The sequence below is a fragment of the Phocoena phocoena genome, chromosome 20 (genome assembly GCF_963924675.1).
Source record: "Phocoena phocoena chromosome 20, mPhoPho1.1, whole genome shotgun sequence".
NCBI lineage: Eukaryota > Metazoa > Chordata > Mammalia > Artiodactyla > Phocoenidae > Phocoena > Phocoena phocoena.
Window position 1 is genome coordinate 22,844,598 of NC_089238.1, and position 27,786 is coordinate 22,872,383.

At 38.2% G+C, this 27,786-nt stretch overlaps 1 protein-coding gene across 2 annotated transcripts; it reads right to left on the bottom strand.

Moving 5' to 3' along the window:
- Window positions 1-1,220: 1,220 nt before the first annotated feature.
- Window positions 1,221-27,303, bottom strand: C20H16orf87 (chromosome 20 C16orf87 homolog). Of its 2 annotated transcripts, XM_065899235.1 has the most exons (4): window positions 27,096-27,303; window positions 20,942-21,038; window positions 8,460-8,642; window positions 1,221-2,250 (listed from the first exon to the last, which is right to left on the bottom strand). In XM_065899235.1, exons 1-4 carry the CDS (start codon window positions 27,159-27,161, stop codon window positions 2,132-2,134), a joined length of 465 nt encoding a protein of 154 aa, XP_065755307.1. In that variant the 5' UTR covers window positions 27,162-27,303; the 3' UTR covers window positions 1,221-2,131. The 2 variants fall into 2 exon arrangements, with proteins under 2 accessions (XP_065755307.1, XP_065755308.1); XM_065899236.1 differs by lacking the exon at window positions 8,460-8,642 and having other exon boundaries at window positions 2,132-2,250; window positions 27,096-27,161.
- Window positions 27,304-27,786: the final 483 nt, after the last annotated feature.

Sequence of the window (27,786 nt, forward strand, 5' to 3'; positions counted from 1 at the left end):
GGTTTCTTGAGATGGCCTCTACCCCTAGTGAAGATGCCGTGAAGACTGTTGAAATCACAACACAGGATTCAGAATATTACATAAACTCAGTTGATAAAGCAAGGCAGGGTTTGAGAGGACTGACTCCAATTTTGAAAGAAGTCCTACTATGGGTAAAATGGTATCAAACAGCATTACATACTACCGAGAAATCATTTATGAAAGCAAGAGCCAGTCGCTGAGGCAGACTTCATTGTTGTCTTATTTTTAGAAATTGCCACGGCCACCCCAGCCTTCACCCTGATCAGTCAGCAGCATCAACATCAATGTAAGACCCTCCACCAGCAAAGATTATGACTTGCTGAAGGCTCAGATGATGGGTAGCAGTTTTTAGCAATTAAGTATTTTTTAAATTAAGGTATATACATTTTTTAAAGACATACTGCTATTGCACACTGAAAAAACTACAGTACAGTATAAACATAACATTTATATGCACTGGGAAACCAAAAAATTCATGTGACTTGCTTTACTGCAATATTTGCTTTATTGCAGGGGTCTGAATCTGAACCCACAATATTTTGGAGGTATGCCTGTATTAAGTTCACAAGCATTTTTAGATATTAATCTTAAGTTTTTTCCTCAAAATTTAAACTTTTCTTATATTTCATAGATAAAATCACATTAACATTTCTGGGAATAAACTTTATTACTAGGGCTTTAAAATGCATACAAGATAATTGTAGTAGTACTTGCAGGTAAATATGGGGATTGAGGGAAAAGGAATTCTTAGGAAAATCCTACATCCTACCTAGAGAACCTCTTAAGCTCCCTCTGCTGGCTACCATTTAAATAAAGTAGAAAAAAAGGTAAACCTCTTTTCTTCTGGGAGGTAATGGGAGATGCACTCTGAAGCTGACAATGCTGTTGTTGAAACTGAAAGGAAAGTTCTCTTAAGTAAGGGCTAAGTCTAACTGCTGCCTACATTCCCTAATAAGGCTTCAGGACTTCCAAACAGATGGGGGAGGGGGGTGCGGGGAGGCCACAGTCGACTTAAAATAAGGGAAGTCATTATCAAGTTTGAATATGTTAAGCATTAAATTGATATACAAAAATGCAAAAGCATTTATATAAAATAAATCAAATATAAACAATTATCATATAACACTAAAAAATTAATAATTTAAATACAGTTCACAAAACTTCACTAGAACAAAAAGCTTATACCAAACTATTTAATCTATTAGTTTCAATATTAAGGTTTATTTTTTTCCTCCAGAGTGAGGTTAAGTAACAATTTAAATAATTTTCAGGATGTATAAATGAACATCCATTCAGAAAGAACATTACTGCTTCAAAGTGGCTATCTAAGAAATATTTTGCATGTAATAAATATATTTTATGTTTAGGTTAACAGGCACCATCTTGAGAGCAAAAAAGTATTTTTTTTAATTAATAAATAAATTACATTCAAGAAAACAAGGTGTTTATATCTGAAGTATGATATATCCTTAAATGTTTTTCTTCATATAGCACCCAAACTTCCAAACTAGAAAGTAGCTTCTAAAATATAACTCATACCTTAAGTTATAAAAATAAAGGCCAAGAAAAAAATCAATTTAAGACAAAATTTACAGTTTATATTATTAATTCCCCATTCAATAAAATATCAATTGCCAATTTACTAAATGAACTGCAAATATGCAATGTTAGTGCTGAAAATCTGAAATATATATTTTTAAAAGTCACTCTTTCTCAAAGTATTTAAAATATTGCATCTCTGGTGGCAAACCTGCAAACTATCATTTTATTTCTCTAGTTTCCTTACTTCCACTCCCAACCCTACCCCTTAATCTTGTAAAAGCCATCCAGCGTTTTTTCTTTCTTTCAGTGGGGGGTGGGGGGGTGGGGGTTAATACACTATATCCCAAACACAAAACACTGACAATACTCCTTGGTAAACAAGGAAATCCCAGAAGAGTCCAAGCCTGCAGCTTTGCTCCCAAAGTGTGCCACAGGCTAAATGATAAAGAAAAAAAAACAATCAATGGCCCTTATTGATGCAGTCAGAATGATCCTGGGAGTTCATAACTGTTTGAGAATTTGCTGATGTAATCCTGAAGAAAGTTTCAACACATTTTGCAGACAAATATCAGAGAATAAGTCTTTGATTAATAATTTTTCTATTTATTTCTGCCAAGGCGACTGAAAACACGAAAGCCTTTTCATCAGAGAGGTTAGCATAGATGTCAATTTCCTTTTCCTGTTTCTCTGTTAAAAGAAAAAGGGAAAGCTTTTAATATAAAGGCAGTAGATGCAGTATTTTTTTTAATTTAAAGTATTCCTTTAAATGACAATAAATATAATACATAATACTACAACATACACTAACTGCTATAAAGTATTATGCTACTGAACTGGAATTTTAAAATTACACAAAGGAGTTACTAAAATGCCATGAACTCAATTCTAAGACTAAATGGAGACTGTATATATTTCTACACACACAGTCTAATATTGATATCATTTCTGTAAGAATCTCAAATATTTCTTTCTCCTCACTAGCATGAGCTGTTTCAATCAAAATGAATTTCCTCACCCTAAATATGGTCCCTTCTGAACATCAATGGTGCCTTTATGAATATATTAAGTTCTTCACCTTAGCCCTGCTATGGAAAATATGAATAACCAACATTTATTTCTACTTTTCCCCACCTGATTACAAATGTAATCCAAGTCCATGGTAGAAACTTTGAAAAATACAGAAAAATAAAAAAGAAAAATCACCTATTATCTGATGAGCCAGCTAAAATCACGATTAACATCTTTCGTATATATTCTCCCAAATGATTTTTTTCAGGCTCTACTATGATTCCACATTTGTCTCGTTTTTTGTTTTGTATTGACTTTTTAATCAAAGTTAAACATGAATATAGTTTAGAGTCAAATTATTTTTACAAAACGTGTTACAAAAAAAACAGAAGTCCTCTTTCCCTCATGCACATTTCCTACTCTTCAAATAAAACTATTTTCCAGGTATTCCTTTTGGTTTTTACCTAAGTAACATATTTATCTGATGCAACATCTTGGATTTTTGGTTATAGGCATTATTAATTGACTTTCCACCATGAAATATTAGGATTTATTGTTTTCTGTCTCTTGCCCCCACCATACTCTTCTTATCACATCTTCCCATTATAGTTATATTACCATTTTGATGAGATCAATATTGTGTTTACATTATTCACTGTGTAAATGATTTCACTTTTCCTGTACACTGTTTTCACTGAAGAGATTCTTTTTTTTCACTTGCTTAGTTTTCATTGTTAATTGAACCCAAACTCTCTCCTAGTTGGATAAATCTTTCAGAATGTTTACACGTATCAATCTTATCTTCTTGAAGAAATTCTATGCTCCAATGTGAAATGGTTGCTTTCTAGGCCTATTGCACAATTATCATCTGGAGATCTCTCGTCAACATCATGCTGGAGATCCTCCTCATCTCTCTCTTGAGTGGGACCCCGTGTCGTAGGTCCAGGATACTTTCTTGGTTTACTTCTTCACCGATGTCATATATCTTGCAGTAGCCTCCTGGGAAAGGGAGTATGGGTAGCAAATTTTTTGAGACCCTGAATATCAGAAAGTGTCTTTAGTCTTTCTTCACACTAGTTAATAGTGTGATTGAGTAAAGACTTGAATATTTCCTCTTAGTTTTTTTTTTTTTTTTTTTTTTTGCGATACGTGGGCGTCTCACTGCTGTGGCCTCTCCCGTTGCAGAGCACAGGCTCCGGACGCGCAGGCTCAGCGGCCATGGCTCACGGGCCCAGCCGCTCCGCGACATGTGGGATCTTCCCCGACCGGGGCACGAACCCGTGTGCCCTGCATTGGCAGGCGGATTCTCAACCACTGCGCCACCAGGGAAGCCCTCCTCTTAGTATTTTAAAGGCAAAATACTGTCTTCCAACTACTGGTGTCACTGTTAAGAAAACCGTATACCACTTTTTACAGTTATTTTTTAAGTTATTGCTAAATTTACTACAGTTAAATATACAGATCATAAGTGTACAACTGGATGACCCATACCACAATCAAGATACAGAAAATCCCTCATGCTCCTCTCCAGTCAATCCCTTCCCACCCCACCAGCAACCATTTTTCTACCACCATAGATTTATTTTGCCTGTTTTTGAACTTCATATAAGTGGCATGGTATAGTACGTACTGTTTTGTGTCTAGCTTCTTTCATTCAACATGTTTTTGAAATTCACTGATGTTGTTCATACATGAGTAGTTTGTTCCTTGCTGGGTAGTATTCCACTGTACCACTTTGATTATTTTCTCTGAACACTTGAAGGACCTTCCCTTTAACCAGAGAGATATGACTTATGATGATATGCTTTGGCATAATATCTAGTTTTAACCATCCATTGGTCTGGGAATTTGGTGAGGCATTTCAATATGGAAATTCAATGTCCTTCCCGTTTGGGAAAACTACTTGAATTATTTCACTGATGACTTCCCATCTACTTCATCTTCTATGTTCTTCTTCTGCAACACCAATTACTTACAGATGTGGACCTTGAACTGGTCCTCTAAATTTCTTATGTTTCTTATTCATTTTTTCATCTCTTTTCCTATTGCTATACATTCCGGTACATTTCTTCAATTTTGTCTATAAGGCTTCTGTTAAAAGTTTTACATTTCTGCAAATCGTATAGACATATACATACATATATATATATTTTGAGATTCTCGTTTTAAAGTTCATTTTCCAGGTACTTTTTTGACATCTGCAATTCCTTTTAAACATCATCTTGTTTTTCTTTCATAACTACCATACCTTCTCTTACAAAGAATATTAATGGTAGTTTTAACTTTTTTCTTCTCCCTGCAAAAACTTATCATATCCAAGTTATTTTTTTATTCCTCTGTGAAAGTCTGACTGGAGAACTCAGTATTTACCATCTCCAATTTTCACCTAATCTTCCTCATCTTAATTTGGTACTCCTGCCCTCAATGATGCCTGGTGTTTCCTAGACCAGAGACTGTGTTTTCCCTTTCAAAGGATAAACTTGCAGGGAGGGGAGGTCAGGGTAAAGAGCCCTAGCTGGCTATTAAAACACAGACTTCAAATAGTCTTGTTTTTAGCCTCACCTTCACCTCTACACTTTCAGACAATAACTGAGGTAAAAATTCCTGACCTTAGGCAGATGTGAAACAAAAATCAGTTTCTTTCTCAGCTTTCCTCAAAGGAGTTTACAATTTGGGTTTCTTGGGTCTGCTAAAGAAGTTAGCACTTTGCAGAATTTTGCTGCTTCTCCCACTCCTTGTCCTTGTGGGACTTGGCCCTTTAAAAAAAAATCCCTTTCATCTTTGTCATTTTACTAGGATTTGGGGAGGGTGCAGAGCTAGATGTGTTTATTCAATCCACCATCTTTAACGTGAAGTCTACATTAACTCTCTATGTTCATTAATAAGGTATTCAGAATTGCCCAATATATTTCAGTCAGTCAAAATGTCACTCCTGGGGCTTCCCTGGTGGCGCAGTGGTTGAGAGTCCGCCTGCCGCTGCAGGGGACACAGGTTCGTGCCCTGGTCCAGGAAGATCCCACATGCCGTGGAGCGGCTAGGCCTGTGAGCCATGGCCGCTGAGCCTGCGCATCTGGAGCCTGTGCTCTGCAACGGGAGAAGTCACAACAGTGAGAGGCCCGTGTACCGTAAAAAAAAAAAAAAAAATATGTCACTCCTACTTTACTAATATCCAGAATAATCATACCCCCCACATATAAAATGAAGACTTATTTTAAACCATCCAAAACTGTTAAGTTTAATGGTTGGCTTTTATCATAATGTTGTTATCTAGATGTCTAAAAAGATTTCCTTTTCATTCCTTATTCTTCCTATTTTTTTCAAAACATAGGAAACAGTAAAGCCAATTAAAAATGTGCTTTTAGACACACTGTCAGGTTTTCCTTATTAGAATAAAGGTAAAGCTTGCTTCAAATTCTTCAAGTGCCCTATGAGCTGGGAATCAATAAATACTGAATTTAAGTAGCTACTTAACACTAAGAAGCATATCAAAGAAGTCTATTCTAAAATATATAGACATTTCAAAAGTTCATATTTTCTATCAGTATTATATTTAGAAAACATGGTCTGCCTTAAGGGTTTGTAAAATACAGCCTGCAAAACTGGTAAAATACAATTGGCAAAATCTGGCCTCCCACCTGTTTTTACAAAGTCTTACTGGAACACAGCCATGCCCATTCATTTACGTATTCTCTATGGCAGCTTTCCAGACACAATGACAGAGCAGACTAGCTATGACAGAGACCCTATAGCCCACGAAGCCTAAAATATTTATTATCTGGCTCTTTACAGAAAAAGTTTGCTGAATGCCCTTGCCCCTGGCCTACATTAAAAGATTCTATTTTATTATACAAAAATTCCTTGAGATCCTCCCTGTTTGTATTTAAAGCATATCTTACTCTAGAAATACCTTTCTTAAAACTTTTCTATAATAAACTAAAAATACCTGAAACCAACTTATACCAAATAAACACTTTTTTCAAGTTAACATGAAATAAAAGATCCAAACCTGCATATATAGTCCTACCACAACTACAGAGCCTTTGTTCCCCCAAATAAAAGACTGTCATTATCTATTCTCTCATCTCCTCTGACTAGAAGCATTCCTTTTCCATTCTTTGGGTTATATTCCCTTTACTTCAACTGTAAAGAATGTTCTGTTTTCTGGGCCAAGCAGTATTTCCCTCTTTTCTTTTTTCTCCGTTGACTTTTTTTTAAATGTATTTATTTTATTTTTTGGCTGCATTGGGTCTTCGTTGCTGTGCTTGTGCTTTCTCTAATTGTGGTGAGTGGGTGCTACTCTTCATTGCGGTGTGCAGGCTTCTCATTGTGGTGGCTTCTCTTGTTGTAGAGCATGGGCTCTAGGTGCACGGGCTTCAGTAGTTGTGGCATGTGGGACTCAGTAGATGTGGCTCACGGGCTCTAGAGCGCAGGCTCAGTAGTTGTGGTGCACGGGCTTTGTTGTTCCGTGGCATGTGGGATCTTCCCGGACCAGGGCTTGAACCCGTGTCCCCTGAACCGGCAGGCAGATTCTTAACCACTGTGCCACCAGGGAAGCCCCTCTGTTGACTTTTCTTTACCTAGTTTTCATTCTGAAACAGTCTTTAGCATATATTTTCTGATCATCCCATTGTTAAAGAAGCACCCTCAAGTTGAGAAAACAACTCAAACTCTCTGGAAGATCAGCATAATAGAAGGAAAGAGAAAAAGCAGTAAAATTACCCAAGGAAATTAAGGAGTATAGAAGCACAGTCTTCACAGAATACAGTCAAAAGACATTATAAACCTTAGTCCTTTAACCATACAATATTAAAAAATCTTTAACTTTGATAAAAGCTGTACCAGTGAAGTTATTTTCCCTAACAGTAGCACTTTTATTCAAATAGAAGCACACAAAGCAGAGAGAAATGGTGAACAGGTAAAAAATTCTCAATGTCTAAAATATTTATATTTGAATACCTAAGACTGAATACCTGAAAAAGCAAAGCATAACTCACAAATAACATAAGAAGTTATAAACACATTTCACTGAAGAAATTATTTTAATAGAGGTTTTTGTGGTGTCTAACAAGATTGTTATTTATTTTTAATTGAAATATAGTTGATTTACTTGAGAGAGATTTTTAAAGAATTATAAAAAGCAACTCTCTTGTTTTTTCATTTAATTACTGGCTTGAAAGTCCCACTTTAAAAAAGATATTCATGGGCATATGGGGTGCATTATACCATTCTTTTTACTTTTGTGTAATCTTTTAAATTTTCCACAATAAAAGGTTTTTTAAAAGATGTATAAATCAAAGAAAATGAGAAGTTTTAGTTGATGGTTACAAACAAGTTATTGGTAGACACACTAGTTATCAGAAGAAAAGAGAAAATCTATAAGGAGAATATGAATATGTTTTAGACCAAGAAGAATTCACCTTACTATCCAAAAGCTGCCTCAAAATAGGAAACAGAATAGGAGTAATTTAAAAATTCATACTGAAGAACACTTGAGAGTAAATTTTTAAAACTCACAGTATAATAGTTTGAAATAAGTTTTAACAGAATTCAGATTTACCTTTAAAAAAGTATAACTATTTTAACAGACTTATCCAGGATGTCATACACAAATTATCTCTGAACTTTACTATCATCAGTTTATAGCAAGGTGAATTTTACCTAATTTAAGCCTTTAATTTTCCAATAAGAATTAAATTTATGTGACTTTTTAAAAACAAACATCTACCTGAGAGGAAATGCTTTTACAAACTAAAATATGAGTTGGAATTTTAAGTCCAGGAGTTCAATGCCTACCAAACACTTTCTTCACTACTATCTAATTTAGATGTTAGAAAACTTTAATACCTGAAAAAAAAAAAAAAAACACAACTGCTTGGATTTACTCATACCTCTTTCTTCCTCATGTTTTTTGGCAGATGCACTTTTAGGTCTTCCTCTTCCTCGTCTGATATGATCTGAATGGCTGTTACTTCGAGACCTCTTTCTGTTTTCTAAATCCTTATTTACTGTAGAATTTATCTTCTCTCGCCTAACTCTCTCTGTTCGCCTCCTCTTGGCCTCATGCTTGTTTTCTGTATGGATGAATAAAAGTGATATATTTTAGGGCTTAGCAAGAACTGTTTGCCCATGTTCTCATTGCTTTCTTCTTTTTTTTTTCTAAATAGCACTAGAGTTTGCTGCCTGGCATATTTTATAAAACTACAACCATAACATCTATATGTCCCTCACACCCATGCAGGAAAAAAAGAAATTCAAAAGAATTCAGATCCACATTAACACATGAGGTAGTAGGAATCTTATAACAGAAGACAAGTTTCTTTATTTGATACTTTTAATTTCAGCCCCTACAAGTTCACACAATTCCACAGCAACCTTTTTCCTTCTCTCTGTATCCAAGTTAAAAATGGTGAAGTATTACAAAAGGAAAATAAATATTCCATTCCTTTTTCCCCCTACCCAAACTACAGATTGAAATATGTCAAATACACAGAAGCAAAACTGACCTTAGCCATAATATTTATATTAAAGTTCCCAATAAAAACCAAACAGAAAGTATCTAGGGAAAACATAAAAATACTAGGGAAGTAAGCAGTTTTCACTTTATCCACAGAAGAGGTCATTTCTGACATTCTAAGAGCATGTTTATCCCAAATAAATAGCAATAGGGGAACCCTACTCAACATGGTGATTTAATTAATGCAAGGAGCCACCCCTCTCACTCCAAACAGATCAAAAGGTTGGATAAGACAAACAACAATTTTTTAAAATTGCTTTAATACGTACCTGAATTCAAAAGAAAGAAAGAAAATTCACCAAATGCCTAAAACCATGGTGGTAAAGGGGCAAAACATATAAGAAAATTCATATCCCAAGAACTAAAGAGAACAATTTAAAAGGCTATACAGGGCTTCCCTGGTGGTACAGTGGTTGAGAAGCCGCCTGCCAATGCAGGGGACATGGGTTTGAGCCCTGGTCTGGGAAGATCCCACATGCCATGGAGCAACTAAGCCCGTGCACCACAACTACTAAGCCTGCGCTCTAGAGCCCACAAGCCACAACTACTGAGCCCACCTACCACAACTGTTGAAGCCCACGCGCCTAGAGCCCGTGCTCCACAAGAGACACCACCGCAATGAGAAGCCTGCACACTGCAACTAAGAGTAGCCCCCACTGGCCACAACTAGAGAAAGACCGCGCGCAGCAGCAAAGACCCAATGCAGCAAAAAATAAATAAAGTAAAAATAAAATGAAATAAAAGGCTATATAAATTAAGTATGCTTAATAGGCTACTATAAAATAAAATAAATTTAAGTAAAATATTAATAGTTATTTCCAAATACCATATCCTTGGAGAATTAGTTAATTCCAGGTCTCAGATTAACATATACCAGGTAATACAAGAATACCTAGTTATTCCAAACTGTAAGAAAGTTATCTAAGATCACCAGCATCTTGTTAAAGGACTCAAGGGCTAACTTGAAGAGGCTCCTGTTGACTATTATAATTTGAGTATCAATAAAAATAATAACTATAATAGACTGAAACACCTAAAGAACCAACTCACTATTTTGAAAAGTGAAATAAAGGAAAAGAATAAAGCATTTACCCTGCCTTTTCTATTCAAACTGTACCACTCACTGGGTAATGAAAGGGTAGATGAAGAGCGATTTCTCATTTTAGAATCACTGTGGCTAAAAAACTGAAGAAGGAATAAGAGTATTACCATTTTCAACTTGAAATGAACTAAATGTAAACATCAACAGCTGCTAACATCACAAAAACAGAGATAAGTAGACTTTGTGCCTCCTTATAGAATACCTACCTAAGTAGTCTTGCCAAAAAAAAAAATCAAATCTCATCAAGCCCTTAGATCCAAATTACAATTTATAAGAAAAAGAGAAATCATTCAAAGAATGTGTTAACATACACCATGGAGACACAAACAGTAAATCCAAATGGACAAGTGATAGTTTAACATATAATCTGCAAGGAATAAAAGAGAAAATAATAGATAAAGAGAGAGCCAAAAAAGATATCAGTCATATGCAACGTGTGGACCTTATTTGGAATCTGTTTTTAAAAACCATTTATGAGAAACCTGAAAATTTCAACACCAGTTGGATATTTGATATTATGGAATTATTGTTAATTTTTTATTGTGCTTAAGTTTTTAAAGGTCTATCTTTTATTTTTTTTTTTTTTTTAATTTTATTTCTTTTTGGTTGTGCCGCATGGCATATGGGATCCTAGTTCCCTGACCAGGAATCAAATCCATGCCCCCTGCATTGGAGGCATGGAGTCTTAACCACTGGACCACCAGGGAAGTCCCAAGGTCTGTCTTTTAGAAACATGTAATGAAATATTTATAATTGAAATTATATGAAATTTGCTTTAAAATAATATACAAGAGAAGGAGTGGATGTGGATGGGACAGCGTATGCTTAGAATTTCTCAAAAAAAAAGTTGAAAGAAATAGTAACAGGTAAAGCTTTTTATAGTATGCCTTTTAGAGTTTAACACTGAATATAAGTTTGTTCCTTCAGCTACCCACCCATCTCTGCAAACTTCTTCATAGCCAACTTCTCAAAAACGAAGTATCTGTACTTTCTGCCTTCAGTTTCTCACCTCCCATTTACCCATCAATTCATTCCAGTATAGCTCCCAACTCAACGAAAATGATCATCAAGAAGGACAAAAACCTCTGTCAGCAAATCTAATAGACACCTCTCTTTAATCATCTTAATGCCATCTCTCAAAAATTCAACACAGGACTACTCTTTGCCTTGAAATTAATTTTTTTTTTTTTTTTTTTTTTTGCGGTACGCGGGCCTCTCACTGTTGTGGCCTCTCCCGTTGCGGAGCACAGGCTCCGGACGCGCAGGCTCCACGGCATGTGGGATCTTCGCGGACCGGGGCACGAACCTGCATCGGCAGGCAGACTCTCAACCATTGCGCCACCAGGGAAGCCCCTACGCCACCAGGGAAGCCCCCTCTTTTCCTTGAAATTAATTTTTTACTTGATTTTCAGGTTCTGCAAATCTCCCATCTCACCAGCCATTCCTCTTTATCGCCTCTGCTGTCTTTTCCTCCCTGCAGGTTCTTTTCCATCTCTTAATATTAAAGTCTTAGGACTCTGTCCTGAGGCCAGATAAACCATGGACCCAAAACATTAAAAATTATTGTTATAATCATTCCAAAATTTCTACTTTCAGCTCTGACTTCTTGCCAAAGCTCTAGACTGCCTACCTAACAGCTTCACTTGTATGACTCACAAGCATTTCAGATGTGCCAAAAAATAACTCTTGATTTTCCCTCCTCCAACCTTCATTATACTAGTAAACAGCACCAACCAGTTGCAAAAGCCAAATAACTTGTAGTCATTTGTGACTCAGCTTGTTTCTTCTATCATCATAGAAGTCCATAGGTACTCCGTGCAAAATACATCCACAATTTCTTCATTTCTCCCACTTCTACGGGCAACCGAACACATTCCCTAAATAGCTGCCAAAATTATCTTTAAAAAAAATTGTATAAATAAGCTTCCTTTCTAAAACCTTTCATTAGCTTTTCACTTTATTTAAAAGAAAGTCAAATTTCCTGACCAAAGACTGTAAGTCCCCCTATAAGACCTGACATTTACCTCTCACCCATCTAATCTCATACCACTAGCCAGTTTGTTCAGTACTCTCCAGATATGCCTTCCTTTTAATAAAACAAGTTCCTTCCTCCCCTTGAGTCTCTGCATTTGCTAATCCTTCTGCCTAGAGCTTTCTTCCCAAGGCTCTTCATGAGACAGGCTTTATTTCCTTCAGATGTCAATTTATAGGTCACCCCTCTGAGTCTCCCAGCCCAAGTTACTTTCTATAATCTTCTACTACTACTACTATAGTCTTTCTATAATTTTCTTCTACTACTACTTCTACTACATTTATTTATATGCTCAATATGTCTCCCCATCAAAATATAAGCTCTATGAAAGCTGGGGTGCTTTTGTCTGTCTCATTCACAGAACCTCGAACGTTACCTACACATGTTAAGTGGTGCTGAATAAATAAAATCAGACTGAACACATGATTTATTTCACTATCTTCTCAAAAATCCTATTGAAATGAGCACAGACATGGGTAAAAAGGTAAAGGGAAAAAGGAAAATAAATCTGCAGTGCTTGAAACAGGAAAGGGTGCTATTAACGATCTGAAATTACAGAATTTCAGCAAACTGGCAAGCTGACAGATTCTAAGTAACCAGAATAGAAAAAATTAAAATTCAAAATAAGAATAAGAAATATCTCCTATAGCAGGGATCGCTCTTCTTCCCAAAGATATTCCCAGGACAGGACGAAAAGTACAGTAAGGAACAGCAGGCCACAGGGTGATCATCAGAATAACTAGAACTACTGCAGAACAGTTGGGCCTATGTATACAAAGTAACACATAAAGACGTAAAGCTCTTGGGAATCAAGCGATGTTCAAGGGGACTTTGAACCTCCACAACACAGAAAGAAGAAACAAACAAACAAAATAGTCAGTTCCTCATAAAAATGAAATACTATAATGGATCTCACATTCTGTCCCAGAATGAAACCTTCCTTATTTGGGCAATCATGGATTTCAACAGCATTCCCCAGCTCACCTAATTTACATCTAAAAGCCTGCCAATAAGCTTCTTCCAATTGTACACTAAAGAGATGTCAAAATAGACTTTCAAAAAAAAAAATAGACTTTCAAAACAGTGTAGTATATTCATGCAAGTTATCTACACTGATAAACCAAGACCTTCATTTATAAATATCAACAGGCAATTAATGATTACCAGCTATTTGAAGAAAATAAAAAGTGTGAGAGAGAGAAGGAGCAAGATAAAACAGGGAGTTCCCTAGTGGTCTAGTGGTTAGGATTCTGGGCTTTCACTGCTGTGGCCCGGGTTAAATCCCTGGTCAAGGCCAAAAACAAAATAAAAACAAAAACATGATGAACAAAGGTAATTCAGGAAACAAAAAAATCTTAAAACATTTCAAAGCATACCTTCTGAAAGTACTATATCATTAAGATTTTTTTGCAGAAATAGAAAACTCCATCCTAAAATCATATGGAATCTCAATGGACCCCAAATAGCCAAAACAATCTTGGAAAAGAACAGAGAATCACACTTCTTGATTTCAAACCTTTTCTAACAAAACTACAGTAATCAAAAAAATGTAGTACTGGGCTTCCCTGGTGGCGCAGTGGTTGAGAGTCTGCCTGCCGATGCAGGAGACACGGGTTCGTGCCCCGGTCCGGGAAGATCCCACATGCCGTGGAGTGGTTAGGCCTGTGAGCCATGGCCACTGAGCCTGTGCGTCCGGAGCCTGTTCTCCGCAACAGGAGAGGCCACAACAGTGACATCCCCGCGTACCGCAAAAAAAAAGGAAAAAAAGTAGTACTGCCTTACCAGAGACATACAGACCAATAGAATAAAATAGCCCAAAGATAAATCCTCTAATATATGGTCAAATGATTTTCAATAACAGTAGCCATGAAAAAACAGTACTTTCAACAAGTGGTAATTGGGAAAACTGGATATCCACAGGCAAAAAAATGAAACTGGACCCTTATCTTACACCATATACAACAGCAGTCCCCAACCTTTTTGGTACCAGGGACTGGTTTCCTGGAAGCCAATATTCCCTCCCGCCGCCCCCCCCCCCCCCCCCCCCCCCCCCCCGGCGCCGAGGGAGGGGGGGGAAGGGGCGGGGCAGGGGGACAGTTCAGAAGGTAATGCGAACAATGGAGAGCAGCAGAAGCAGCTTTTGCTCGCTCGCCCACCACTCACTTCCTACTTTGCGGTCCGGTTCATAACAGGCCATGGACTGGTAGCGGTCCGCGGCCCGGGGATTGGGGACCCCAGTATACAAGAATTAACTCAATATGGATTGAAGATCTAAATATAACAACTAAAACTATAAAATGCTTAGGGGAAAAACTTCAAGACAGTGGATTTGTCAATGATTTCTTGGATATGACACCAAAAGTACCGGCAAAAAAAGAAAAAATAGACAACTTGGATTTTATCAAAATTAAAAACTTCTGTTCAATGCATGAACAAAATGTAGTAAGTACATACAATCGAATATTATTCAGGAAGGAAATTCTGACACGTCACAGCGTGGATGGAGACATTATACTAAGTGAAACCAGACACAAAAGGACAAATATTGCATGACTACACTTACAGAAAGTAACTACAGTAGTCAAGTTCACAAGCACAGAAAGAATAGTAGTGGCCTGGGGCGTGATGGGGGCGGGGAGTGGGAGGAAAATGGGGAGTTATTGTTTTATGTGTATGGAGTTTCAGTTTGGGAAGATGAAAAGAGTTCTGGAAATGGACAGTGGTGATGCTTAAGCACATGATATGAATGTACTTAATGCCACTAAACCGTACAACTTAAAACGATTAAAATACTAAATTCTGGGATTTCCCTGGTGGCCTAGTGGTTAAGAATCCACCTGCCAATGCAGGCGACGCAGGTTTGAGCCCTGGTCTGTGCTCTGAGATACGCCTAGAGCCTGTGCTCTGCAACAAGAGAAGCCACTGCAATGAGAAGCCCACGCACTGCAATGAAGAGTAGCCCCGGCTCACAACTAGAGAAAGCCCATGAACAGCTACGAAGACCCAACTCAGCAAAATAAATAAATTAATTAAATTAAATTAATTTTAAAAAAAAAGAAAAAGTAGGGGACTTCCCTGGCGGCCCAGTGGTTAAGACTTCACCTTCCAAAGCAGTGGGTGCAGGTTCGACCCCTGGTCAGGGAGCTAAGATCCCACACACCTCATGGCCAAAAAACCAAAATATAAAACAGAAGCAATACTGTAACAAATTCAATAAAGACTAAAAATGGTCCACATCAAAATATCTTTAAAAAAAAGAAAAAAGAAAAAGTAGGATTATCCTTATAGTACAATGGAAAGAAATTTTAGCATGACAGCTGTGCAGCAGACCTAAAATCAGTCTTGATTAGAAGAAATCAGAGGATTTTATGAAAAATATCTTTTAAAGATAAATATAGTTATCATTATATAAACTATATGATTAAGAACTTTAAAGAAAGGCACAGAGATGAAGGTATGTATTTTTTCATCAAAAGGCAAAATAAAAACTATGTTCCATATATGAATGTACAGCAATTTTAAGTGATTAGCATGTAAGGAACAATGTTTTCTGAAATAACAAAACCAAATCTTCACTGTCAAGTAATTCAGAGTTGAGGATCACTTACTACTGATTAACGTTCAATCATTTTGGGTTTCTAAAAGGTACTGGTGATAATCATTTCCCCATTTTTCTTCCTTAACTACAAAAGTGAGTATGTCATTTACAGACTTTGCTTATTTATCAGCCTTTCCCTGTTAGAGAATAATTTAAAAATTAGGTTTAATATTTTTATCCCTTTTTCCTTCCCCCAATAAAAAATGGAACTTATTTAATTTTGTTATTTATTTGACTAAGCTTAACCCAAAGTTTATACTCTGAAATTTTATACTGAGAAATTAACAGTTAAATACTAATAAGCTATTCAAAATTCTTACAGTTTTTTTTTTGCTGTACGCGGGCCTCTCACTGTTGCGGCCTCTCCCATTGCAGAGCACAGGCTCCGGACGCACAGGCTCAGCGGCCATGGCTCACGGGCCCAGCCGCTCCACAGCATGTGGGATCTTCCTGGACCGGGGCACGAACCCATGTATCGGCAGGCGGACTCTCAAACACTGCGCCACCAGGAAAGCCCCAAAATTCTTACCGCTTTAAACCTTTTTCTTACCTTTAGCGGAAGTCTTGTATAAACTAGTATCTCAGTTAGATTTTCAGTTTACTTTTTCTTTACAGTTTTTATAATGAAAAAATTTTAAAGGTATATCCATTGTTATTAAATGCAAAATAGCACCCTTGATGTCACTAAACCACCCAGAACACCCATTTGGAAAACTAAATTTAAAGATTTGGAACAGAGTTTGTTCTCACCAAAAACTGCTTCTGTCAGTATTTGGTAACTGACCAAATACTTGAATAGATTACTACTACAGTACTGAAGGTTTAGGCCACAGTACAGATACTTTCAATTTTAGGAAATACAGTATTTCCTTTAATTTCTTTTTTTTTAAATTTCTTCAAATTGACAGATGAAGACTCAACCTCAAGGCTACTTTTTAAACTCTCAGTCAACCATTCAATTTAGAAATGAAATCCTACATGAACAACATAGTCAATTTTTAAAAATTTATCTCCATTTAATATTGACCCCCTAAAAAGGATAAAAGAAACAATACTACATTCCTAACTCATTTAGAAAGCAATCAAAGAATAATTAATTGCCTTGAGATTCTATGCACTTGTACAAAACACTGAGCATTAATACAGCTTTATTTGTAACACTCATCTTTTCCTCTCACCGAAATTAATATATTTTTACAATTTAAAATTAACTTCCATAATAGATTTTATTTATCTATATTTTCAGCTAGCAAAGTTCTATATTGTTCTAGCGTCCCACCTCCCTATTTTCATGTATGTTATGAAGATATAAAGATGATTAGTATATTTGCAAAATGTGAGTTTTCAACATTTCAAATCTAGATAAATCTATGACTTAACAGATTATTTTCCTCCTGCATGTCACACAAAGTTACAATAATTAAATAAGAGGTTTCAACCCACTGAAATTTCAAATAATCTTTTATAGCTTTGATTTTAAGATAAGTGCAATCTGAGCTTTAAAGATGTTTCTTTTTTGTTTTAAATGTTTAATTATGCAAATAAAAGTCTTCCTTGGGGACTTCCCTGGTGGTGCAGTGGTTAAGAATCCGCCTGCCAATGCAGGGGACATGGGTTCGAGCCCTGGTCCGGGAAGATCCCACGTGCCGTGGAGCAACTAAGCCCATGCGCCACAACTACTGAGCCTGCACTCTAGGGCCTGTGCATGCTGCAACTACTGAGCCTGCATGCCGCAACTACTGAGCCTACATGCCACAACTACTGAAGCCCGCATGCCTAGAGCCCATGTTCCACAACGAGAAGCCACCACAATAAGAAGTCCGCACACAGCAATGAAGAGTAGCTCCCGCTCGCTGCAACTAGACAAAGGCCGTGTGCAGCAATGAAGACCCAATGCAGCCAGAAAAAAATTTTTTTTTTTTTCAGAAAAAATTTTTAAAAAGAAATTTAATTGTAAAAATTAGTATTTATTGAGTACCTATAACATACCAAGCTTTCTTTATGTTAGACATTTTCATATACACTTCCTCTACACTTCAATCCTCTAAGTTGGTACTATAAACCTACATAAACACAAGTAAACAGCAGCTGCCCCTGGAGGTTAATTAACCTGTTAGAGAGTGTCCAAACTGGAATCTGAATCTGAAGCCAGATCTTCATATAATATATAACAACATATAGTACATGGCTGTACTATACCAAACTGATTTCCAGGCTTTCAGTACTCTTAATCCTTCTTAAAACCCTTTCCTCCTTTTGTTCTACAGCACAGTCTATCCCTGATATTTCTCTGTCCTTTCTATTCTTTGTCTTGCTGGTTCTTCTTCCTCCTCCCTAGGATTTCTAGGCTTCAATGTTTCATCTTCACTTCAAGGTCGCAAGTCTAAACGTAAAATAATAATGAACTGCTTCTCACTCATCACACTGACTTATGTAACACCACCTCTGTTGGCTGTTCTCCTGCGGCTGACATTTCTTCTCAGCTGACATGACCTCCCTACCCACTTCTACCCTTTAAGATTGGAGTCTGCCAGAGTTCAGTCCCTGAACCTGCTTCCTCTTCCTACCCTATAGACTCTATAGAACTGGCTCATCCATTTCCATGATATCAACAACCATGATGATTCAAACCTTTCTCTCCGGCTGAGGCTATTCCCTGAGCTTCAGACTGTATGTCCAACTGGGAAAAAAAAAAAAAAAAAAATCCACACGGATGATATTTCACAACTATATCCAAACATAGTTTCTTCATCTTTCCCTCAAAACTTGTCTTCCCTTTTATCTTCCCTTTCTAACCAGTAATCCCAGTCAGAAATCTGGAAGTCATTCTAAAGTCTTCCCTTTCCTTCAAATGATTCTAAATTCTTAACACTTGTAGCATCTGTCCCTTTTCTCTGTCCTCATTTACATTTCTTCCTTACCTCATTTCTCACCTGAATTGTTGGTATATAGAAGGGTCTCAAAAATATTTGTTGAGTGAAAAACTAATAAACACAATTGTCCCACTAATAGCATGGACAATGTCTTATTCATTTTGGAGCCTCAGAACTGAGTTGACATGCCACCCCAGCAAATCTACTGAATGAATCATTCCAAGGTTCCCATACCCAAATCATACTCTTAGGAAACAAGAATGAGGAATTGATTTTTAACAGTTCTCTGGATGACTCCTATATAACCAATCCAGCAACAGCCTTTAAGAGCTAATGAATTAATAGTAAGTCCATTACCATGTTGAAAGGGAGCAAACTCAGAGGCAGAAATGGAATTAAAACTGCTTTCCTCCCATCTCTCCACAGACCTAGGATAAACAGACCTCTCACAGACATAAATATATGTAATTCTTGAATCATCTCCTACTATAACCATTCTTTGCTTAACTCGGCATCCTCACTCAGTTAACATACTGCAAAAGCTCACTTCCACCTTGTAACCCCACAAACTATTCTCTAGACAGAAGTCAGAATGATCTTTCTAAAAGGCAAATCAGAGCATGCCACCCTCCCCTCACCTCATTGCACATCCCAGGGATAGTTTCTCCTCACATTGTAAGAACAAAAACCAAAATCTTACTCTAGTTTACAAAGCCTTAAATAAATAATCTGGCCTCTGCTTATCCCTCTGGCCTCATATCGAACACTCTCCTGGTTTTACTGTCTACACTGCAACCACGCTGGCCTTTTTGTTCCTAAAACATACCAAAATTTAACAACCTTAAAATTTTTGCATTTGCTATTTCATCTGTCAAGAATGGTCTTCTTCCTGATCTTATCATGGCTACTACCCCCCTGTTCCTATTCAGCCTCAGCCTAAAATGTCACCTCTCAGAGAAGCTTCCAAACCACTCAATCAAAAGTAGCCTTCCAGTCACACACCTCAGCACTCTATTTTAATTTCTTACAAGGCGTTTATTCACAAGTTGATATTCTCCCTGTTTATCTGTTCTCTATTTCCTGCCTACAAGAATGCATTAAGCTCCATGACAGCAGTGAACCCGCCTTGATAGTAAATTCATTCATTACTTTAGGCCCAAGGCTTAGAACAGTCCTAGCATACAGCAGGTGCTCATATATACACTTGCAATCAATCTACTCTTATTTGGGGATCATGAACATATAAAGTTCTGACTTTATCAAAGAACAAATAACAACATTTCATTTCTTAATAAATATATCTGCTGAACAAATCCAATTTGTCTATATTAATGGGAAGGTAAAATTCAAACAAAAAAATTTTTAGATATTCTATATCAGGGAATTACAAAAAATAACCAATGTATCTAAAAATTATATTCACACCAAAATCAGGTTATATTTTTTCAGTCACCAGTTTAAAAAAAAAAACAAAAACCTACTTTAAAGTTGTTACACATTGTACCAGCACTATGAGAGGAAAAACCAAAATGTCCATCAAGCAGTAAACAGATAAACAAATTGTGGCATATCCACACAAAGAATACTATTAAGCAATAAAAAGGAATGAATTCTTATTGATATACACAACAATATGGCCGAATCTTAAATTATGCTCAGTGAAAGAAGTCAGGCAATAAAGATTACATACTGTATGATTCCATTTATATAATGTAAAGTTCTAAAATAGTGACAGAAAGCAGATCAGTGGTTATCTGGGGGAGTGGGAAACAAGATGGAAAGATTACAAAGGGGAACTAGAGAGCTTATGGGAATGATGGACATGTTCATTATCTTGACTGTGGTGACTGATTGGTGTAAACACATGACAAAACTTATCAAACATACACTTTAAATATGCACAATTTACTGGAAGTCAATTATATCTTTAGTAAACATTTAAATTTTTTTTAAAAAAATCAGATTAGGTCACTCCCTTGCTTAAAACCCTTCAATGGCTCTCCATACTCCAAAAATAAAAAATAGAAAATTTGTTACAAGCGTTATCAGCATTACAAGGGGGTTAACATTTAAATAGAATGAACGGCATACTAATGTCATAAGCTGATTTCCAATAGCTAATAAAAACCAAACACATACTTCAATAGACTTTAATTTTTAACTTCAACAAAAATTGAATAGTAAATTCACAAAAATTAATTTTAAATTTCTACATCAAAAAGCTAAAAATGTGGTAAACTCTCACAATTACCTGTAGAAGATGGTGATTTTTCTGGGTGTTTTGCATTTAAAAGTTTTCTGCTAATAAATATGTAACCACAGGGACATGATTTACATGCAACAGGAACCTGTAGACAAAAAAAAGAAACAATTTATTATTACTATTTTTCTGTTCTTAAACTTCTCAGTGTTTATGTACTCTCCTAAACTGAATGATAAATTACTTGAAGTAGGAATCGTGGATTTATTTAAACCCCACCTCCTGACAACAAATTATGAGATGGGTATTGTGTCCTCTAAATCTTCACATTCTAGTAACACACTACAATAACCATGAATGTAGCAAATGCATGGTAAACATGTGCTGATGTGAGTGAACAACAGAAAACCACAATAGGGTCAGAGCCAAGGAAAATATATGGGGGAAAAGGTAGCATTTCCTAAAATATTAGTTTGAAAGCAGTTTATATAGAATAAATTGGAAAAGGGGGCATGATTGGGAAATCATTAAAGTAATCCCAGCATAATATTATGGGCCCCACTGGAATAGTGAGAATGGAAATGGAGAGAAGGTAGATCTACAAGACATTTCAAAAGGGTAAAGAACTGAAAACAACCCAGGTTCCAACATGAGCAGGTAAGATGCCGATTACTACCAATAGAAAAAAAAAAAGTTTACAACAACCCGTTTGAGGGGCAAAAGTGTTGTACTAACAAAAGAGAATGTGGGACAAAGCAGGAGTTGAGATCTAGTATCTTACAGTCTCAGCTCCAGGAAGGACGTCGGATAAAACACAAGCTCTTCAGGCTTCTGTTTCTAAATCTGTAAACTATTTTTACAAGTGTCTCCTTTCTCCATTTCAAGTCTGTCAATATTTTTCTAAAGCCAAATGTTAGGGACTTCCCTGGTGGCACAGTGGTTAAGAATCTGCCTGCCCATGCAGGGGACATGGGTTTGAGCCCTGGTCTGGGAAGATCCCACATGCCGTGGAGCAACTAAGCCCATGTGCCACAACTACTGAGCTTGTGCTCTAGAGCCTGCAAGCCACAACTACTGAACCCGTGTGCCACAACTACTGAAGCCCGAGCGCCTAAAGCCAGTGCTCTGCAACAAGAGAAGCCACCGCAATGAGAAGCTCACACATGGCCATGAAGAGTAGCCCCTGCTCACCGCAACTAGAGAAAGCCCGCATGCAGCAACGAAGACCCAACGCAGCCAAAAATAATAAATAAATAAATTTATAAAACCAAATATTACTGAAAATCATTGAAAAAAGCTTTAGCTTTTCCTCCACAATTGTTTCACTAATATTAACCTTAATGATCCTTGGACTCAGGGCACATTCACTGAAAAGCAGAAATTAATCTCAACAAAAAGTACTCACAGAATACTAATTACAATTCCCTTTGTAAGATAAGTTCCATTTGCCCACTGTCCTGCTTATGTAAAAGTTTAATCACTACTATAAAGCTTTCATCCATTTATGTAGAGAATGCCTCATGTTCTAGAATATAAATATGTGATCTAAATAAGCTAAATCAGAATTCTGGCAGAATTCCTTTTCTTTGCATAAAAATACTGAACAAAGAATTCTAGTTTGTATTTATGAAAAATAACAATGAATCTATAAAAATAATCAAACTCCAGGTATGTCTAACAGCTTGCTTTATCAAGAATGTAACGAGGGCTTCCCTGGTGGCGCAGTGGTTGAGAGTCCCCCTGCCGATGCAGGGCACACGGGTTCGTGCCCCAGTCCGGGAAGATCCCACATGCCGCAGAGCGGCTAGACCCGTGAGCCATGGCCGCTGAGCCTGCGTGCCCGGAGCCTGTGCTCCTTAACAGCAGAGGCCACAACAGCGAGAGGCCCGCGCACCGCAAAAAAAAAAAAAAAAAAAGAATGTAACGAGATTCTTCCAAACCATGACAGAAAATGTAATGTTACATTTCTTAATAGTGTAAAATCTGCCTAAAATAGGTATGTTTTGTCATTTTAAAAATTTCACATCTTCAGAGAAACCAAGCTCAAAGGTACTGACTCATTTCCTTTATACCTAAAACACATCATTAACGGCATCCACAGCAATATAAATTGTTTTAAGTTAATGCTACCCAAAAAAACACAGAACGTGATGTTCTTATTCAACATACCCTTTGCTACTCAACAACCATTTTCTTTCAGCTATTGAAACTCAACAAATTGAAATTTAATTGTCTTATACACAAAAAAATTATATCAACCCATGTCCAGAATTAACAGTGTGCTACAGTTAGATGAGAAATGTACATTCGGCTTTGGGATGACTAATTCAATTGACAGGCTGATTTACATCCCTTAATGAAAGTGTCTTATGCTCAAGGAACATTCATGCGCCTGAGCTAAGTCACCCTAAGGTCCTTTTGAAAATGTAAAGTTCCTTCCCCTCACACCAACCCTGAAGAAAACCCAACTAACCACTACCACAATACAGATCCTGTAAAAAGAATTATTAAATGAGGTAGACAACTTCAGTTATATTAATCTCTTTAAATTATTGTATAATTTGGATTTTAAACAAACACCTAAACTTCCATGAAATTTCAGTTGTAATGCCAAAGACAACAGTAATGAAAGTTCTAATGCTATATTTGCAGGATTTTAAAATGCAAGGAAAAAACTTTGAAGTGTTGTTTACTGATGGCTTGTGAATCAATTTATTCCTTGAAAAATAGGTATTTAGATTGTAGGCATGTTTTACAAGTAAGACAGGCTTAAAAAAACAACTGCAAAAAACAAAATCCTGACCCTATATTGTTTCACTGACTTCAAAAAGCTCAAAAATAACCACAATACAGAGAATCCATCTATACTCTTTGTTGCTAAGAGCATCAAAGTTACGTACAGCGGACATATTTGCTAAATGTCACATAAAATTTCCTAACATTTTTTCCTAAAAGGGGGAAAAAGCTGATGTAATAAAGAAAAAAAAAAAAAAAGCAAAAACAGAAACATACACCAGAGATCCCAGAAAAATAATAACAATCCTGACTACTACTACACTCAAAATGGCTCAGTAACTTGAGTTAGTGGATGTGAAACCCGTTGAAAATGAAAAGTATTGTGGTTTAGATGTTTCAGAACTATATTTTCAAATGGGGGAATGTAAAAGGGGACGTAATAAAGCAACTGAAAATCTAGGTCTTTCTTGTTTGCTGATCTCTGTACCTGTTTTTAAACTTACACATAGACAGAACTTATGTAAATCTACTCAACTGAGGCAATCTCCTCAAACTTTAAAGATTTTATATTTATGTTTATAAACTATATCTAAATTCTAATTTAATATTCATCAGGCAACTTAGAATAACAGCAGTATTCTAAAGCTTTTTTTAAAAATGGCTTTCTGGATTCTAATTTTTTTCTCATTTATAAGAAACTGTACTTTCAAATAACTAGAAAACTAAAATTAATCTATTATTTTCTTCAATTGAGTTACTTTTAGTAAAAGATAAATCGCTTTTAAGAATCACCAAAAGTTTGAATTAGTCACCATGTATGTTATCTTCTCTTAAGTATTTAGAATAAAGAACACTACAAACCAACATTTTAAATTATGTTGTTGTGGCCTGTTATGGAATGAATTGTGTCTCCACCCCGCAAAAACACCCCAGCAACAAATTCGTATGTTGAAGCTCCAACCCCCCAACGTGATAGTATTATTTGGAGATGAGATAATTAGGTTTAGATGAGGTCATGAGGGTGGAGCCCTCAGGATGGCATTAGTGTCCCTGCAAGAGACACCAGAAAGCTCTCTTTTCTGCCAGGATCTTGGGACTTCCAGCCTCCAGAACTGTGACAAAATAAATTACTGTTGTTTGAGCCACCCAATCTACAGTATTTTGTTATGGCAGCTGGAGTGGAGGTTGTGTGTGTAACAACAAAACAGAATGTGATATTTCCAAATAAAATGCTGATCACGTTTTGTCGAATAGTTACAGGGACTCCTACAAGTTTACTATCCTTTCCTCTTTTTTTAACAAGGATATTAAAAACAGGTTATTTTCCCCAAAAGGTTACTGTATGCCAAATACAACAAGGTCAGGATTTGCAATAACTGATGCCCTACAGAAACTGGAATGCATAATGCATACCATGTAAACCTTATACTTCTGCACAATTAAACGGAACAAATGGAAATGATTTAAATATTGAAATAATCTTCAACAAGGAGACTTAAATAGAAAAGTCCAACTTTTTCAGAATTTAACAAATTTAGTTTAATGGTAAGAATGGAAATTTAGGACTTCTCTGGTGGCGCAGTGGTTAAGAATCCGCCTGCCTATTCAGGGGACACAGGTTCGAGCCCTGGTCCGGGAAGATCCCACATGCCGCGAAGCAACTAAGCCCGCGCACCACAACTACTGTGTGTGCGCTCTACAGCTCGCGAGCCACAACTACTGAAGCCCTCGCGCGTAGAGCCCGTGCTCCACAACAAGAGAAGCCACCGCAATAAGAAGCCCGTGCACCGCAATGAAGAGTAGCCCCCGCTGGCCGCAACTAGGGAAAGCCCCACGCGCAGTAACAAAGACCCAACGCAAACAAAAATTTTAAAAGAAAAGAAAGGAAATTTAACTCTGTTTTGGAAAATATGGCTAAATTGTTTTTAGAATGCATACTCAATAAACTCAAACAATCAATAAACCGTAATTCTCCTTGCACAGTCTTCCTCTGATCAGCATATCTATCATTGCCCATAAAAGATACTGAATAAAACATGTAACATTTTCTGTTAAAAGATTTGATCAACCTTTAAGCTTGCTCCTTAAAGTATGCACTAAAATCTGCTTATTAAAAAAGTCTTCAGGGCTTCCCTGGTGGCGCAGTGGTTGAGAGTCCGCCTGCCGATGCAGGGGACGCCGGTTCGTGCCCCGGTCCGGGAAGATCCCACATGCCGCGGGAGCGGCTGGGCCCGTGAGCCATGGCCGCTGAGCCTGCGCTCCGCAACGGGAGAGGCCACAACCGTGAGAGGCCCGCGTACCGCAAAAAAAAAAAAAGTCTTCATCCATTTCAAATTACTCCTGATTTTAAAAAAAGGAGAGAATGAAAAAGGGAGAAGAGGTAATCATTTTGAAAAAATCCTCTCAGTGGAAAAGAAAAAAACACACCCAGATCTGCATGTTGGCGTGAAATAGGGCCCTTACTAATGCTTTTAACCGAGTCTTAACTCATTCGATTATAAGGTTTAGAGGAACTTCTATTATTCTAGTAAAAAATGAGGCATCCTTAAACTAAAACGGTAAGATGAGATTTTTTTAACTTACAGCTATGACACCATTAATTCTGTGTAGAAAGCAGTCATTTAAAATTCATAAAACCACATATATATATTTTAGAAGATCTGGAAGCAGAAAACGCCGAATTTTTACAGTGGATACCGCGGCGAGTAGGGGCAAGTGAGGAGCGCTCAGGAAGGGCTTCAATGGGGGCGTCATTCAATAACGTTCCATTTAAAACAATGTACAGAAAGGATTCACGATTATTTACGTCAAAAATATAATAAATATATTTAAGAGAAAAAATCTCCATATTTCGCCAAAACTTAAAACTGTTACACTGCGGGCCTGTCTGTCACATTTAAGCATCCGCCCAGGTCGCGGGGGGACAGTTTTGGGGGTCCACCGTACACATCTGAAACGGGAACAAAGCAACCCAGCTTGGCAGAAGGCGGATTTCGGAGCCAGGAGCCCAGACTCAGAGTTGACACATCGGGGATTCTCTTCGGGGAAGAAGGGGGCTGAGGAACCGAACTCGTCCACTTGGGCTGCTGCCCCACACTCCTGCCGCTGTCACCGGAGCCGGACAGGCGATTCTGGGAGGGTCCGAACAGGGCGCCCCGTCAGCTCACGATAAATCCACGCCCCCTCTCACGCGGCTGGCCACAGGGCAAGATACTCGCCCGTCTGACCGCCGCCAGGTGGGCACCGGCCGGGCCGCGGCCCCGGGCGCTTCCCCGGCAACCCCTGGGCTCTATCCGGCCGATTGCGGGCTCCCATGATGGCCAGAGCTCAAGGGCCGGCCCACACGCTCAGCCGCTGGGACCCCGGCGAGGCGGCCTCTCCACAACCAGCGGCCGCCGGCAACGGACGCCCGCCCGCGCGCACCCGCCCCACCGGCCCGTGTGCGCGGTGTCCGGCCCCCGGCGCCCACCTGTTGGTCGCACTCGGGGCATGATTTGGTGGCCATCTTCACTTTCTTGGCTCGAGTTGCAGACATGCTCCTCTCTGGTGGCAGCGGCGGCTACGGCAGTAGCGGCGGCGGCGGCAGCGGCGGCGGCGGCGGCGGCCCGGGCTCCGCCCCTCGTACTTCAGCAGCCCAGCCTCCGCCCGTCGGTCCCCGCAGGCCCGAGTGAGGCTCTGAAGAGCGCGCGCGCGCGCGCGTGCGCGAGCTCGCGCGGAGCCTGCGTGCTGAGGGGGCGGGGCGCGGCGTGCGCGGGCTCCGAGGGACCGCGGGACACGCCCCCACCCGCGCCGCTCCGGTCCTCTAGGGCGTATCGATTCTCACGAGAGGAGACCGACTGGCTCGTCCGGCGGGACGATGGACACGCCCTCTCTGGGCCAGACGAACGGCGTGGAGGCGTGGTTTGGCCGGGACTCGGCAGTAACGGGCGTCAGGTTCGACCAACGAATGCACAGACAGGGCGGGTCGTGGTGCTGAGCCCGCCCCCTCCCCCGGAGGAAGGAGAACGTGAGTGAAAAAGGCGGTGGGAGGCAGAGGGCTTGGCACAGATCCTGCCGTTTGATAAACTTCAGTAAATGTTAGCGAGTCTAATCATTGAGGAATTGTAATAGACATCTGATGAATCTGCTATATGCCAGCCCTGGACTCGGTTCTGCGAGGT

Excerpts from the sequence above, each read along its gene's own strand:
- C20H16orf87 (XM_065899235.1), bottom strand. The coding sequence starts at position 27,161 with ATGTCTGCAACTCGAGCCAAGAAAGTGAAGATGGCCACCAAATCATGC. Across the intron at positions 21,039-27,095 it reads GCCCCGAGTGCGACCAACAG|GTTCCTGTTGCATGTAAATC; the intron begins GTGGGCGCCGGG and ends TTTTGTCTACAG. Across the intron at positions 2,251-8,459 it reads AAAACATGAGGAAGAAAGAG|AGAAACAGGAAAAGGAAATT; the intron begins GTATGAGTAAAT and ends TTCTTTTAACAG.